Genomic DNA, 16,931 nt, shown 5'->3' on the forward strand with positions numbered 1-16,931 from the left:
AAGAAATGCAAAATAGGATTATTGACCCGCTAATCTGAGCGGTGCTACCACTAGTTATACCTGTAATAAATTCATTAACTGAGCATCAAGTGAATGACTAACAAATACACAAGTGTAGGGTTATATCAGAAAACATGGCTGACAACAAGGGAGTAGCAATCGTATCAGCCACGCAATCCGTAATCCGAACATGCTTTCACTGCAGGTTTAAGTTAAACGTCTCAGTCAGATTACCTTGTTTTGCCTTTGCCAAACCGAGCAGATATTCCGATTCATATGCATAAAGCAACAGATCAGCAAGAAGCGGAACACAATAGGTCACCATAGGGATGCCTACTTCTTGCCTAAATGTCTCACCCCTACATTTTACAGAGAAATTATCAAAGAGGAAGTCTAGCATTTCACAAATGTTTTTCTCAGTAAACTTCAGATGTTATTTACTTTCAATTTGACAAATTACCCTGAACCTGAAGATAGATATGTGACTGTATCTCTGGTCACTGCGTTTTGCAACAAAAGCCCCATGGGTCACGGAATCAGGTTTTTCCTTAAGTTTGTTATGTGGGATAGAGGTGAAGAAATTACTTTAACAGAATTGAAGCAAATCCTTTGAGGTTTCGAAAATACACATGGTATTGTTTGTTCGTTGTCTAACGCCTCACTCAGCAACATTCCAGCTATATGACGGCGGTCTGTAAATAATCGCGTCTGGACCACAAAATCAGACAAGTTACCTCCACTCGACTCATGATTTGATTGGTGTGATTACACATTAATACAAGTCCATGCCGTGATGTATTCCAAGCACATGCTCTCTGCAAATATTAGTGCATGCGCATGACATGGGACAGCGTTTTGTGACATGAATGAGAATCGACCTTTAGCTAGGAAACGCAGTACTGTTTTATCGAATATATAATATGCAAATGGCATTTTCCTTAAGTGGGTAGGGCGGGGGCGTTGGTATGATTATCATTTTCCATTTCGATTGTTCTTGCTTTTGACTGTTTGTTTGTTCGTTTGATTGTTTTTAACGCTGCACTCAGCGATGACGGTAGTATGACGGCGGTCTGTAAATAATCGAGTCTGGACCAGACAATTCAATGACTGATATCACGAGCATTGATCCAAGCAATTGGGATACGAAGACGTGCATCAACCAAGTCAACGAACCTGACCACTCGATCCCGTTCGTCGCCTCTTACGACAAGCACAGTGGCCTTTTACGGCAAGTATGGGTTGCTGAAGACCTAATTCTTTTTACTGAAATATATCAGAGTGAACACTCAGGCTGTAGCTATCTTTGCATGTGTTTGTGACGGATGCCAATGGAGCGTGATACGCTCATCTTTTTGCGAGCACCTGGTATCATAACAGTTTGATAGTGATTAATACGTATGTACTAATCAAATATTCGGAATCGAACAATGGAATCTGCGTTAACAGATGTTTCTCTGATCATGAGAAGGGTTTTCTGGCTTTTGTTCAAACGTATTGTGACCAAGAAAATTGGGCAAAATGTTATAACGATACATGAGATATGAATGGAATTGGGTATCTTCAGAAATTATATAAACTGTGAAATATAACAAACCAAGGGAAAACGCCCCAATACCTTAAAAATGCTGAGGGTCAAACTGATAACGCGATTCGGATAGTTCACGGCCAGTGTGGCCTGTAATACTGGTCAGGGTTATGCAAACAAATTTAAGACTTAACCCCTTATCAGCCTAAACTAATAATCACATGTACCACGCCTACACGCATATATTGGTCAGGTTTGCTTCTTCAAACTAAACCGAACCCGTAAACACTTTTATCAAGAGTGGCTCGGTCAAGTTCAGTTATGCAATTCTGTCGAGATAAGTGTTACCAAAGTAACATCATTGACAACTTAATCAGAAAATGAGACCATCCGCGATAGCTCAGTCACACATAACTCTGTGGCTATTGTATAAACTATTATTCACACAAGTAAGCAGCGTTCACTATCTTTATGTAGAAAGTCCTGACGGTACACTGAACAGTTCGGCAATGTGGCTACAACCAGATACTATACGGTAAGATCTTGATGCATTTTTAACTTTTTAAATTTCATGCTTCACATATACTACAATTGTGTGAATGTCTACTTTTGTGAATGTGCCGCATTCAGATAGAGACTATAGGATGAATTGTATGAGTACTATTTAATCATTCGTAAGCTGCATGCACATTGTGATTCTGCTGTGTGCAAATCAATCTGCATCAGTCATTGTGAATCCTTTTATATATTTGTTAATTCTTTGTATATCTGTTTATATATAATTGATTGTAATCATTATCAATCTCATTAACATCAGGTTTTAGTTTTCGCTACCGCTAAGCAATCATTTAAGAACATCCCATTACGTTAGAACGACCTTTCATCCGACCAATCAGAGCGTCACTTACCAAATGAGGAACCCCGAAAAGTTTAACACGTGGTATTCCGAACGACAGTTACGTGCTGTACGACTGATTCCGTCAAACTCATCGTCTTGCTCTCGCTTCAATGGGATAAACATTTGAACGGAAGAGACTTTGCACAGCCATGTGGAGGTACAGCCATACAATCTCCGCTATCTGTTATACATTCCAGAACGTTCTTTAGATCTGTTTTAAAAGCTTGAACATTCAAGAACGTTTTTTAGATCTGTTTTAAAAGCTTGAACATTCCAGAACGTTCTTTAGATCTGTTTTAAAATCTTGAACGTTCCAGAACGTTCTTTAGATCTGTTTTAAAATCCTGAAGGTTCCAGAACGTTCTTTAGATCTGTTTTCAAATCTTGAATCGAGAACTTTGTCAAAGTTTCTTTTTTCAAAGAGTAGTCTTGAATGGAAGTGGCCAAGAGAAAATTGGTTTCTGATTGGCTAATGTTGACTTCTTGTCATTCATTGGTCGGTCATAGTTCGCAAAAAGTCGTTCTGACGAGACCTGCAACGGAATGTCCTTACACTTTTGTTTAGCGGCAGCGAGAGCTAAGATCTTTTTCTAAAGAGATTGTAATTATTCTGTAATCGACTATAAATTGTAGTTGATTCTGTGCCTGACTAATAAACTCCAGTATATTAACCCAGGGCTTGTGCCAGTGTGCTGGTTGGTCGTGCACAGTGGCACTTCTGATATTGCTAGTGGCTAATATCATCATCCAACAATTAACCACGTTTTTCCTGCATTGTCATCAATGTTCAATTCAATTCAATTCTGTGTTGTATGGAAGGCCACAGGCTCATATACAACGGAGTTAAATGATACATTTTATACATATCACATCCAGAACGACTATGTACATTCCAGGAAGTAGTGTCTCATTCAGTACAAACTTGCATTAATACTTATCTGATTTTGTCTCGTCCTTGTTTAACATGATTACCCTCTGTGTGAAATAAAACTTTTTGTCTACCATATGAGTACACTATTATACAAATAGACATGTAGATAACTCGGGATGTAACTATATATAGTGGGATGTTCACCTCCAATAAGACAGCATACACTATGAAAATATTCAAAATTAATATTATTGTTAACATATTCAACTGCAAATTATCGATAATAATAACGGTTATCTCAATATCATAATCATGACGTACATATGTACAATTATAGAAATTAAAATGCTTTAGTGAGTGAGTATGGTTTTACGCCACTTTCATCAATATCACGGCGGGGGGCACCAGAAATGGGCTTCACACATTGTACCCATGTCGGGAATTAAAATGCTTTAGAAAGTTCGGGTGATATATTCAGTCACGAGTATCAGGTAATTCATGAGCATGGAATCAGCGAGTGTGATTTAACATGCAATAATGGCGGGTGTTGAGATGTAAAACAACAGAATATTACTAGTTGAGTATGAACTGTGTTATGCTGTTTTTAAATGTATATAATATCGGTAATTCCTCGTTAGTGATTCTTTGCAATTCCCACAACAATATTCTATGTCATCTGATCGGCACGTTAGCGACCGCTATAGCAGGTTAATGCATTCAAATATGCAAATATTTCATTCAAATCACTATGACGAGACAGAAGCGTTAATTCCCGAGGCACAGATGTGTGGCACCGGTCATAAGAAACACTCATTTGGACAGAGGTAGTATGCGTCTGTTTCTGTCGTATGATTCAACTAAATCTTTACCGTTGTGGTTTCTTATAATTAACATATTGTAAATGTTTCTTCTGATATTGAAATATGTTTACGCTCATAAAGATACACATTTCATTTAAATCTTCAAGACTGTGGTTTATTTGGTTATTCCAAAATATGCATTTTTCCTGCGGGCACATCCGATGGCTGTTTCAAAATATGCATTTGTCCCTTCTGTCCAAAGGGGTTTAATATTTCTTTGGTTCTATAATGCATACTTTTTATGTGTTTTTATATTTAGTTTATTTCTTGCATAACATAATCGGATAATGATTTGTATTTTCAACTTTTAAGACCGTGATTTTTTGGTTATTCCTTAACATGCATTTCTCCTTCTGTCATGAGGGATATGATATTTTGGGGTTCAATACTTAAAAATAATTTTTCTTTTTTTTTCTTTGACATTGAAAACAATTTTACATAAAATTAACTCGATTGCATTTGAAGCTATTTTATTATTTTCATTGAAGACAAAATTATTATTTCTTTAGGAAATGCATTTTCTGAAGGATTTAATTGTTACATCATCAAGGGTATACAAGACAATCATCCATTTAGCTTCTGTTGCTGCATATGTTGATAAATAATTCAGTCCCGTGCATTTGGGGGAATGTTTAAAACGTAACATAGTCCGGAGAGACATACAATATTCTCCGATTACTAACGAAAGCTATGTGTAATGATCAGTAGCTATTGAAGCTAGGTCTCGACGTTATTGCAGCGACATTGACTGTGTTTAGGTTTGTAAAACATAACGTTCAGATGACTTCATTTACACCTGGCGACTAACGGGATCGGGTGGTCAGGCTCGCTGACTGGGTTGATGCATGTCATTGATCATAATTCCGTAGATCGATGATATCAATCACAGGATTGTCTGGTCCAGAGCCTGACCAACCAATCCCATTGGTCGCCTCTTACGACAAGGATAGACGCCTTTTACGGCAAGCAATGGTTGCTGAAGAACTATTCTACACCGGGCCGTCACGGGTCGACGAATGTGTAACGGATACTGATTTTACTGTTACAATCTATAACATTTAGTTTGCTATTTGTAGGACGTTCTGCTTTACTCCAAGCTCCGACACCAGTGTGACAAAGTTGCGATTACACGCCAGATGATAGGGCCGACAACCGTGCTTCTACATGGTCCATTACAATTAGTTGTGACGGCAACTGCTTTAAACATGGAGCGTGCAGTGCAGACACTGTCCGCCATGATTTGATAATACTGTATGAGATTTTGATGGACTGTTTTAAAATCGACATCCACCCAATAATTAAAACTGACCATATTTTTGGAAATATTAATCTTGTTTATTTAGCATCATTACTTATCCTGAATGTTACCAAAATTATTTTCAATTGCCATTTGGTGCAGAACTGAGGTTGGCGTGTTTAGCTTCCTGTACTCCGCTTTAAGGCCCGACAATGCATGTCTAGTTATTTAAAAGACGAATATACTGTTGCTTTGGATGTCATCTAATTTAAGAATACTTATCCATACTCAACCATACTCACCTAAATTCTCCATAGTTTATAGAAAACGATGTATGATGTAGGTAAAGGTACATTGTATACACGTATGCTTATATATTTGTGTTTTAAACCCAACAGAATGTTTCCCAATGCCCAGTCCATCTTGAGAGTGACAAGGGCATCTTATGCAACGTAGCACAGAGGAACGACATCGTGCAGAGATGGCAAGAGTATTCTCAACACATTGAAGTCCACACCGATGGTATCAAATCTACAGATTGCCTTCTTACCTAAGCATCCAAAGACCTTTCCATATACTTCAAGAATTTTCGAAAACCCCAAGACATTCCTAGACACCGCAAGACCTTGTTTTCTCAAGGCCTTTAAGCGCATCCCAATACATCCCAACGCATTCCAAGACAGGCATACCCGTCCCAAGAGATTGGCAGGCATCCCCAGATTTCTCTGAGCATCACAAACGTTTCCAACGCATCATAAACGCATCCAAGCATCACAAGACTCATCCCTTGCAAAGACTCACTTGGATCGATAGCAAGAGAAACGAATTAAAATGGCCAGCAGACACAGCTTCCACATCGTCGACTACGTGGTGTTCGGCGCCACCATCCTCATCTCACTGGGCATAGGACTTTACTTTGCTATGTCTGGCGGACGTCAGCGAACAACATCCGAGTTTCTGGTCGGAGGACGTGCCATGAAGTTTCTCCCCGTCGCTGTGTCGCTCATGGTGTCGTAAGAGTCGTCGATCATGATGTTGGGCTATCCGGCAGAAGTATACGTGTATGGAGCTCAGCTTTTTATAGCTATTTTTGGTTTCATGGCGGCATTTCTGATATGCAGGGTGTTGATGATACCACTGATTCATCCCCTGAAACTTACAAGCGCTTACGAGGTAAGTTCAGATTAATACAGCGGAACTAGTTTAGACGCGTCAGGAAATCTTTCTAATCAGCCAATCAGCATCGAATCTCGGTATGAAACCTGCATTGTGTATCTCGCAAACAAAGTAAAACCATCAGTTCCGAATGTAAATAATAAAGGCCGCACCATTACATTGTTTTTGATAGTTCATACACTCTGTCGAGTGTCATGTCATCTACACTCAAGAGAGAGTACACTATTTGGAACAGTTGTGTTCAATATGAAATGTCTTTTCTTAAAATTAATTTCCGAATCGAGATGATAAAGAAATGAAGCCGAATCGTGCTATTTGGTTGACGTCTGATTGGCTCAAGAACCCACGTGTCATTAATTTAAACTGGGCGATCACATTTTGGCTACCGTCTTTTGGGGGGTTGTCAGATCATCACGTAAATAGTTATCGTACTGGAATCAAACATGTGAGGTGAGGTGAAATACGGTTAACGTCGCGTCCAAGATTATTGCATATATATATATATATATATATATATATATATATATATTTATATTATTTGTGTGTGTGTTCATCAACAGATTTACGACTTTCATTCAAGAAACCTCTACGATGACAAATGATACATTAATGCGAATCGATAATATTACTTATGTGTGTTATTACAGTATGTGATGGTTATGTATATTTTCATATTTTAACGCGAGCCGACCTATCGTTATAATTAGAATAATTTTGAGAGCAGGGTTGGCTCGCGTCACAAAACATCGACCACTAAAATCCTAAAGTATGTTTCCGATTTTCATGTTAGGCAATAAATGTAATGAATGAATAATCCACTGCGAAGATAGAAAAAAATGAGGTTTACTAGTACTTATAAACAAATTGTGTTTTTTTATGTGTAAAAAAATATGCTTTTTTCCAAGGTGTAAACAATTTCTTTTCTGCTACAATGCTTGTTTCGACCCTGCCATCTCTAAGATAAGGTAGCCAGCATACGTTGTCCGCGCCAAAATAACGTACCGGCACCTAGACTGGACAGTTGTAAAGTCTTGAAGGAAAACAATCTTGTTCTATTTATAGTGACGGGATTTCCCCAAACAGGGTCAGTCTTCCTGGTTGCAGCTGCCGCTATTTTATACACAGCCATGGTGAGAAATGACCACTAATTCTTAAATAATTATCAATACGTCAATCCTATTTTATTTATACATGTTATTTCTTGTGGGTAAAACTTTCAACACAACCGGTTCATTTTGACGAACCAAGAGCAATGTTTTTCAAATCAGGGTTTACCAGTCCATTAAAGTATTTTATCCAAAAAGGGGCAAATTGAAATGTTATAAACGCCAAAACATGGAACAACCTTTAGAAATAATTGTAATTTAATAATAGTTGAATATATCTGAGAAGTAGCATTAATCTTAAATTGTATGAACCAGGATCGACCTAATCCTTATGAGTAATGTTACTGGAACGGGTGTGTTTTTTGCAGGGCGGACTGAAAGCGGTCATCTGGACTGATGTCTTTCAGGCTGTCGTGATGTTTGCGGGCATGCTTTCCGTCATCATCAAGGTAGGCCACCTGGGAATGTCATGAAACTGCGTTGTAAGTACAGGATAAAACACGCCTCCTCGATCTGGGTTGAAAGCTAAAACCGCGAGCGAGGGAAAAGCCCGAGCTCAATGTTTTACATTTGCAACCAAAACCGAGGAGGCATGTATTATCCAACTTATGAACCGTTCCACCGGAACGCCCGGGGCATTGTTGATATTGCCTGGCTTGGAAGCTTACCAACATTTTGAAGGACCTTTTGCTACTGTGGTGTGACGTCATCCGAGGTTTATAAGTCCTGTCTGCAGCGCCTTTTCAAATTTAGTGCAAAACGAACATGGTTCTTTTCACATCATCAATAATGACAGTGGATTATTCCTTTGTTTTGTGGACAAAAAAATCAAGTGATGAGCGAAGATCCACGTTTGTTTGTTTGTTTGTTTGTTTGTTTGTTTGTTTGTTTGTTTGAATGTTGTTTAACGCCGCACTCCAACTGAATGACGGCGGTCTGTAAATAATCGAGTCTAGACCAGACCATCCAGGGATTGACATCATGAGCATCGATCCACACAGTTAGGTTATGATGACATGCATCAACCAAGTCAGCGAGCCTGACCACCCGTTCCCGTTAGTCGCCTATTACGGCAAGCATGGGTTGCTGAAGACCTATTCTACCTCGGATGGATCCACGTAATGTGGATATGATGACACGTAATTAACCAAGGCACCTCGCCCGACCCTTGATCCATTTGGTCACCTCTTGCGACAAGCACAGGTTGCTGGGGACCTATGTTCTTACCCGGATTCCACAGTTTTTTGTACCTGTGTCAGCAAACTGTGTCGACAAATGCTCAACGTGATTATCGGATTGCGATGTCTGCCAGGCGAATGTTACATTTGAGTCAGAGAGTTGGTGAATATGATTTTACGCCGCTTATGGAAATATTCCAGCAATACCAGGGCGGGAGACACCAGAAAATGGGCATTACAGATTGTTACTTTGTTGGAAATCGAACCCGGATCTTCGGCTTGATGTCAGAGGTCGGAGGTCGGTTGTATCAGCAAATACATGTTTGCCTATAAATGTGTGCATGTTCTGCATGGGGGGCACACGTACCTCTGTATTTCTCACAGGACACAAGGCTTCATGTGAAAAAAAGACCTGCGATGGACATTAGTGAGTCAGTGAGTATAGTTTTACCCCGCTTTTAGCAATATCCTTGCAATATCAAGGCAGGGATACCAGAAATGGGCTTCACCCATTGTACCCACGTCGGGAATCGAACCCGGATCTTCGGCGTGACAAGCGAATGCTTTTACCACTAGGCTACTCGACCGCCCCAAATAGGCATACGAAAGGTAGTCACGAGATATACTTTAATGCTTAAGTGTTATTTCCTGTATTCCTGTAATATAATATGTCACTTACATTATCATCGAAGAAGTCGATTTCGACCAATCAGCATAAAAAATGTCTCCGGTAGGGATAAAAATATTGGCCTTTTTTAAAAGAATCTGTGTATCGTATTTCAGGGCACAATTGACGCAGGTGGAATCAAGGCTGTGTGGACCACTGCGGCTAAGGGAGGACGCCTGAATTTCTTTAAGTAAGGTTTGACAGTTTCTTCAAATGATATTTATTCATTTAATAAATTTTCAACATATTCAGATATAATACATGCACAATTTGTGATTGAACTGTTTTGTTTAGGGTTTAACGCCGCACTCATCAATATTCCAGCTATATAGCGGCAGTATGTAATAACCAGATAATGTGATTATTATCATGAGCATCTATGCACGCAAATGGGATACGATGACATGCACCAACCAAGTGAGCGAGCCTGACCACTCGATCCCGTTAGTCGTCTCTTACGACAAACATAACCGCCTCTTTTGAGGGAGATATGCACAATTACGTGGACCTATGAAATAAAACCTTGCGAAAATATTAAACATATTGTCATTGTGATCATTTATGTTGAGTGAGTAAGTGAAATATTCCAGCAATATCACGGCGGGGGACACAAGAAATGGGACTAACACTGCTGTGTACAGAACCTGAGCTGGCGTGATGAGCGAATACTTTACTATGAGGCAACAGTGCTGCTCCTTGTCTCAATGAAATTGCTGCGACTCATTTGCAAGTCAAATATCAAGACCCAAGACCTACACGGGACGTTGTCTAACAATCCATGATGATGTCACCTAGTTTTGACATGGACCCGACTGTCCGTCACACGTTTTGGGACTGTTTCTGGGGACATTCGCTGATCTTCAACCAGTCCACTATACAGAGGGTCTGTTACACGCCAACACTCGCAGTATCCAAGAAGTGAGTCTCAGCAGTAACTGTAAACTACGTTTATAACGAACATGCTACAAACCAACTGACGGATATAACGAACCGTTTTGTTGTTCCCGGGCATTTGCTGTATCTTATAACAAACTAAAACTAGTGGTCCCTTTGAGTTCGATATAAACGTAGTTTTCTGTATTTTATCCGTACTAACTGTTATTATCTTACAAAGATAATATTAAATAGATATCAATGTTGCATAAATAATATCAATATGTGTCTATAGCCGCAGGGGCACGGTTGGCCCAGTCGTCTCAGGCGCCGCCATTTGCTGTGCAAAGTTGCGTCCCTTGGGTACCCCAGAGACCTATGATTGTGGGTTCGAATCCCGGTTCGCCCCGATTATGTTTCTAGGTTTGTCAGCACCATACCCGTACTCGTGGGTTTCACCGAAGTGGAAATCGTTTGAGACCTGCATCATGATCACTTCGGGCTTTCCTCCAACATTAAGCTGACACGCCGTGATATAACTGGAATACTATTAAAAGCGGCGTTGAACCTAACTCACTCACTCACTATAGCCGCAATCTTTTTGTAAAATCATCAAATCACCATCTGCTACAACAGTTAGTTAACAAAAGGACCGTAAAGATCCGGTGTAGAATAGGTCTTCAGCAATCGCATTAAAATCAGATCTAAGTTCTCGCTGCAGCTAAACAAAGATCTGAGGACATCCCATTAAGATTCACGTCAGAACGACTTTTCGCGAACTTTGACCAACCACTGAAAATACCAACAAGAAGTCGACATCAGTCAATTAGAAAGTAGCTTTCTCGAGCTTCACGGCACTCGTTTCAAATCGAAGATGATCTTTCTACAACGATTTCAACACTAAAAAATGGACGATGAACAGTGATCAGAGGTTGATTTTGGTTCATTAGATGTGCACTGGATCGATAGTGACGGTCTTGATGCAATATAGTAGTTACTGGGTCAAGCAAATGAGACAAAACCATCTGCAGTTCCCTTTAAGTTAAAGAATAACCCGTGGATGACACGCCCACTGAGAGTGAAGGGGGATTCCCCAAACTTAGTGAAGAAACACTGGATGATATTGAAGCACAAATGCATTCAGCATCAACATTGCAAAACACGAAATGGGTTCTTAAGGGGTTCAGCGGTGAGCGTATCCTGCCCAAACGATGGCACCGTCACAAACACATGCAAAGGCAAGTCAACTGTCACCTGAAAAAACACACGGGAACATATGGTACAAGTCAAAATAGGAAATTGCATCTACCACCCAAAGCGAATTACAAATGTTCCTGGTTTGTATGTACTCACTCACATAGTTTAACCAACATCTGAAAAAAACACATAAATCCAAGATGCCATCGCCTACTTTCTATGAAAACACGTAGTATCTTTCTGTGTACTGCTGTTTGACGATGTAAAATGAATATCTGTTTGACTTCTGAGGGGCAAATAAAGTACACCCAGCCTGTTTGTTTTTTTGTAATTGAAAACTGAAAGTTGAAAGAACTGTTGTTAAATGTGATTACATGTATGTCTAACCGTCACTCATTCCTGCAACAGGATCCATGAAGATCCGGGGTAGAATAGATCTTCAGCAACCATGCTTGCCGTAAAAGACGACTATGGTTGTCGTAAGAGGCGACTCCCGGGATGGGTGGTTAGGTTCGCTGAATGGGTTGATAAATGTCATGGATCCCAAATGCATGGATCGATGCTCATGATGTCAATCACTTGATTGTCTGGCCCAGACTCGATTATTTACAGACCGCAGTCATATAGCTGGAATATTGCTGAGTGCGGTGTTAAACAAGAAACAATTATTCCTGCAACAGTATGTAAAAGGTGATCTGTGTAATAATAAAATGGTTCAACGAAGTCATTTGCTATGTTTCACTTTAAAAGAGACATATACTGAGTCAAATTAAAAACTTCACATTTTTAAAAGTAATCTCATATGTGATATACAACGGACAAATGTATCAGAGAAGGTAATTTTCAATCATTAATGTCCAAAGAAGGATTTTAATTGACGCTGGTAACCATAATTTGTTCCAAGCACCTACGGTATTCGGTAATAACATCAACAGTTTAAATCATAAGTCCCAAGCAGGAGAATCTGATGGCACACAAGTTCAGTAGCGTGTATGGCCACCATGTGCGTTGACAACTGCCACACAATACCTCCACATGGACCTTGTGATGCTTGTGAACACATGATTGGGAAGACGACGCCATTGTTGCTGCAAAATGGTGCCAAGATCTTGCAAATTCTGTGGTTGGTTCTGGAGAGTGCGCAGACTCCTTCCAAGAGCATCCCAGACGTGTTCGAAGGGATTGAGGTCGGGAGACCTTGACGGCCAGTCCATGACGTTGACTCCCGCATTCTGAAGGAAATTCCTTGTCAAAATTGTTGTGTGGGGTCTGGCATTGTCGTGTTGGAAGATGAAACCGGGTCCATGTGCTGCCATAACATGCAGAAGTTCTGGTGCCAGTACCTGGTCGCGGTAAGCAGCAGCATTGAGGTTGCCACGAATGACAAGAAGTCTGGAACGTGCATTGCCACAGAAAGCACCCCACACCATGACACTTCCGCCTCGAAATCTGTCAACTTCCTGTACACAACACTGGGCGTAACGTTCATGACGGCGCCTCACAACCCTCGCCCTACCATCAGCATAGTGAAGATTAAATCGGGATTCATCACTGAAGACGACTTGATTCCAATTCCTGTGCCCACAATTGACGTTGACGTCTGTGTAATTGAGTCAGAATCGGCCCGCAGTATTGCCGTCGTCCTTGAAGGTGAGCAGTTCTCAGACGGTTTCGAACAGTTTGCGCACTCAGTCTACCCCTAAACAATTCATTTCAGGTTGATGTAGCCATCAAAAATCGGTTACGGAGGTGACTTTAGACGATCTGACGATCCTTTGCATGTGAGGTCACACGTGGTCGACCTGGTACCCGTTTGTTGTAGACGCGTCATAAACAGTCCGTCGACTACGACCCATCGTCCTTGCGACTTCAGCTACGGACGTTCCCGTCTGCAACATGCCGATGGCACGTTCACGTGGCACAATTGAAAGGCGTGGCATGACAACTGGCCGGAAAGACTTTTGTTTTCTTGTGTTTTTCTTTTTTTGTTAATGACTGCTAACAAGTATGGCTAAAAACACGTGCGGTATTATGGCCACGTGACTAGTTGCACGTGAAAAACAACTTTTGCCCATATAGTGATGTGTACATGACTTTGATCAATTCACCTGCACAAAAACGGGTGTTATCTGAAGACAATACCTGGCCATTACTGTTTAAATACACAATAAGGGCCCATAATGATAACTGGTCAAAATGTTAAAATTTTAGGATTGTGAAGTTTTTAATTTGGTTCAGTATATATACTTCATTCTCCATGTATTTTATATTGATACTACCGAGGTATGCATGGTGCATACATTGTTATCAAAATTGCCAACATAAACATCTATCAGTGCATACATATGTGTAATGAGACATCGTTTCCGCGTTATCTCCCGGAAGTGACGTTTGTGTCACAGTGAAGGAAGTTGAATGTCCAGGTAGGTGTGTTGTGTCTCGTCTCTCACTTTGTCGCCGGATAACTGTTCGATAATCAGGGTCACAACTTCCATGTATATGTCAAGACAATATCAGGCTGCTGAAGGTGGTATCTATACCTCTATTCATACAGCGAAAAGCTGGGATATTAGTGTTGACTGACTGCCACACATTTCTACCCTCGGTTTACAATGAGTGCAGTCGTTATTCATACAAGTCATGACCTACTTTAACTACTGTTATATTGTGCATAGATAAGCCCCGGTCGTGTCGAATAACCGTTGACGCGCGGTGTGTACAGACAAGTACCTCTCAACACTTCACTGCTATTGATTGTACTTCAATGACATATCCTGAATGGAAACTCACGCGTTGTTACTGTGATGGTATTTGTGGTCGCTTTGTGATCCTGAATGCAGAGTAAAGGAACTGGTTCTACTTTTCTTGAGTTCATTGAGTGTATATGGTGTATCTGAATGCACATGTATAGTGAGGCTATGCATCATTGTCGTGTGCTGCAACCAGATATTGCCAAACAGTTATCTAGCCAGTGACAAAAATCCTAAACTAATTTTGTTGATATTAGGTTCGTGAATTTGGCTTCAGGGAGATTATTTCAAGGAGCTATATCTTTTATTTGTTTGTTTGGTTGTTGTTTAACGCCGCACCGCAATATTCCATCTATGTCACGGTTGTCTGTCCAAAATTAGAACAGACAGTCCAGTGATTGACATCATGGCATGGTGCCAAATATGACAGGCTGACTATGAGAATGTGTGTGCATGTTTTGTATCATACTGAGCTGTGCCCCAATAGATAAGAGCACAGTTGATTGATACGTGTCACTACGTTGATTGGAAACAGCTCTAGGTCCCTCATTTAAGTTTTCTGTCTTCCAGAATGGACGCCTTCCCAAAGTGTTCTGTCTGTCAGCAGCAGTTTACCCTGAAAGGTCCAGTCCCCTACTTACTGCCCTGTCTACACGCTGTGTGTGAGACGTGTGTGACATCTGCAGCTGGTGGTGTGATATCATGCTCTACATGTCAGAGGGAGGTCAACCTCACAGACACAGGCCTCCAGAAGGATGCAGCGAGACAGAAGGAAATATTCCACGTGACAGTCAAACATCGCCCCACAGAGCTTCTCTGTACAAATGAAGATGACGGGAACCAGGCTGTGTGTTGGTGTCAGGAGTGTGAAGACTTCCTCTGTGAATATTGCCAGAACATCCACAGCAGCGTCAAACTTACCAGGAAACATGTACTTCAAAACTTCAGTGACATGGCACCGACTGCTTCGAATATTCCAGCCTTCTGCAGTATCCATAAACACCACCCCCTTTATCTGTTTGATAAAAATTGCAAGAAGTTAATCTGTGCGAAATGTAGGTTTGATGACCACGCAGACCATGAAGTTGTGGAGCTGGATATGGTTGCTGATACTGTAACAAAACAGTTGAACCATCATACGGATGAGCTATCAAAGTTACAGGCTCGCCAGCAATCACACATGCAGAGCATCAGACAGGGAACCGAATCCACCGACAGAACAAACGGCTCTTTGATAGAAACTATTGGTCACACATTCCAATCTCTGAGATCACAACTTGACCAAAGAGAGATGGAACTTCTGATCGATCTTGAAAGTCAGACGAAGGAGACCAAGGCAACTCTACATGCCCATCTCTTCACCTGTGAAGAAGAATGGAAGACATGCACTGGGCTTTAGACTACATCGCCAAAGTCTTCCTCTATGCCTCGAAGTCAGACCTCGTGGAACTGGAGACTTATGTAGGGGACCTAACTCGGAACTATCTAGAAACTGCTGCACCTCAAACACATGTCGTACCTACAGCTGTCTTCAACATCAACAGCTTGTCAACACTGAAATCAAACATATCAGTGTTTGGTGCCATTTTGCCAAGGGGAGTGGATGAGGAATCTGTGAAAGGTATTCACATTGAACATCATTGTAGTTTTGGTTATTCTTTGTATGTGTACAATGTTTGCATGTTCTTGTGACATTCTATCGTTTAAACCCCCCTTTTTCTTCACGTGTTTCACTATTTAAGACTCATGCTTTGTTTTGTTTTTAAAGTTTGTAGACTGCACTTAACACGTTCCCGATGTTAATCATCAGTAGTTATTCGTCTGTTGTTTCAGACAAGGATACTCAGACTGACGCTGACTTTATGGCAGACTTGGAAATGAAACACAAAATGGTGAGTACAATCAGTGTTGGTACATCATGAATTCTTGCATGCACACTGACCAACAAACTGACCAACTACAGGTTGATCCAAAGCAAATTTGCCTCAATCGCCATCACTTTGTTTTATCATATTGAGACAAAGTGCATCAGACCATTTAACGCTTGTATTTTTTGCAGGACCTAACAGAGCTGAAGACGAAAATTGGTTCAGATGAGAAACATATGCAGGGCCTCAAAACACTTACAGACAAGCTCAATGCTGAAATCAAAAGCTTGAAATCGGTTTGTTTTTATTATCTTACATGTATTCACATCTTTAGACATGTCAGCGTCTACCCTTATATTCAAATATGTTTGTTACAAAGGAAACATCACATTCTGAAATCACAATATTTTAAACATTTTAAAGCTGTTGTGCGCTTGTTAACACAATGATTCCCTTTCCTTCATTTTAAACATCCCAGTTAGGATTGATCATTTGAGATGATGGTAAGCGTGTGTGTGTGGGGGGGTGTGTGTGTTTGTTCTCTGAATAAATGGCCATCCCCTTAATCTTAAAGCGCCTCTCACTACACATGAGAGTGTCATGAATTCTTGATATAGATTGCAACCGTAAATTTTTTCACGTCCTTCAAATTCTAGACCCGTGAAATGCCATGACAGGCGCGTGCCTTGTTATATAACACATAAGCTATATTTTCAGTGCATTGA

The 16,931-nt window shown here is 40.5% G+C and overlaps 2 protein-coding genes across 4 annotated transcripts in view; both read left to right on the forward strand.

The window, feature by feature from the left end:
- LOC125377429 overlaps window positions 1–16,931 on the forward strand; it is a 44,714-nt gene that overhangs the window by 20,548 nt on the left and 7,235 nt on the right. The window lies entirely within an intron of this gene.
- Window positions 1,231–15,789, forward strand: LOC125377432 (E3 ubiquitin-protein ligase TRIM33-like). Of its 2 annotated transcripts, none has more exons than XM_048390773.1 (7): window positions 1,231–2,060; window positions 5,790–6,564; window positions 7,630–7,697; window positions 8,042–8,122; window positions 9,635–9,708; window positions 10,314–10,436; window positions 14,909–15,789. In XM_048390773.1, the coding sequence occupies exons 2-7, from the start codon at window positions 6,507–6,509 to the stop codon at window positions 15,735–15,737; spliced, it is 1,233 nt and encodes a 410-aa protein (XP_048246730.1). In that variant the 5' UTR covers window positions 1,231–2,060; window positions 5,790–6,506; the 3' UTR covers window positions 15,738–15,789. The 2 variants fall into 2 exon arrangements, with proteins under 2 accessions (XP_048246730.1, XP_048246731.1); XM_048390774.1 differs by lacking the exon at window positions 1,231–2,060 and adding an exon at window positions 4,042–4,118.

The sequence above is a fragment of the Haliotis rufescens genome, unplaced genomic scaffold (assembly GCF_023055435.1).
Source record: "Haliotis rufescens isolate VD_foot unplaced genomic scaffold, xgHalRufe1.0.p SCAF_9, whole genome shotgun sequence".
NCBI lineage: Eukaryota > Metazoa > Mollusca > Gastropoda > Lepetellida > Haliotidae > Haliotis > Haliotis rufescens.

Excerpts from the sequence above, each read along its gene's own strand:
- LOC125377432 (XM_048390773.1), top strand. The coding sequence starts at position 6,507 with ATGCAGGGTGTTGATGATACCACTGATTCATCCCCTGAAACTTACAAG. Across the intron at positions 8,123-9,634 it reads TGCTTTCCGTCATCATCAAG|GGCACAATTGACGCAGGTGG; the intron begins GTAGGCCACCTG and ends ATCGTATTTCAG. Across the intron at positions 10,437-14,908 it reads ACACTCGCAGTATCCAAGAA|AATGGACGCCTTCCCAAAGT; the intron begins GTGAGTCTCAGC and ends TCTGTCTTCCAG.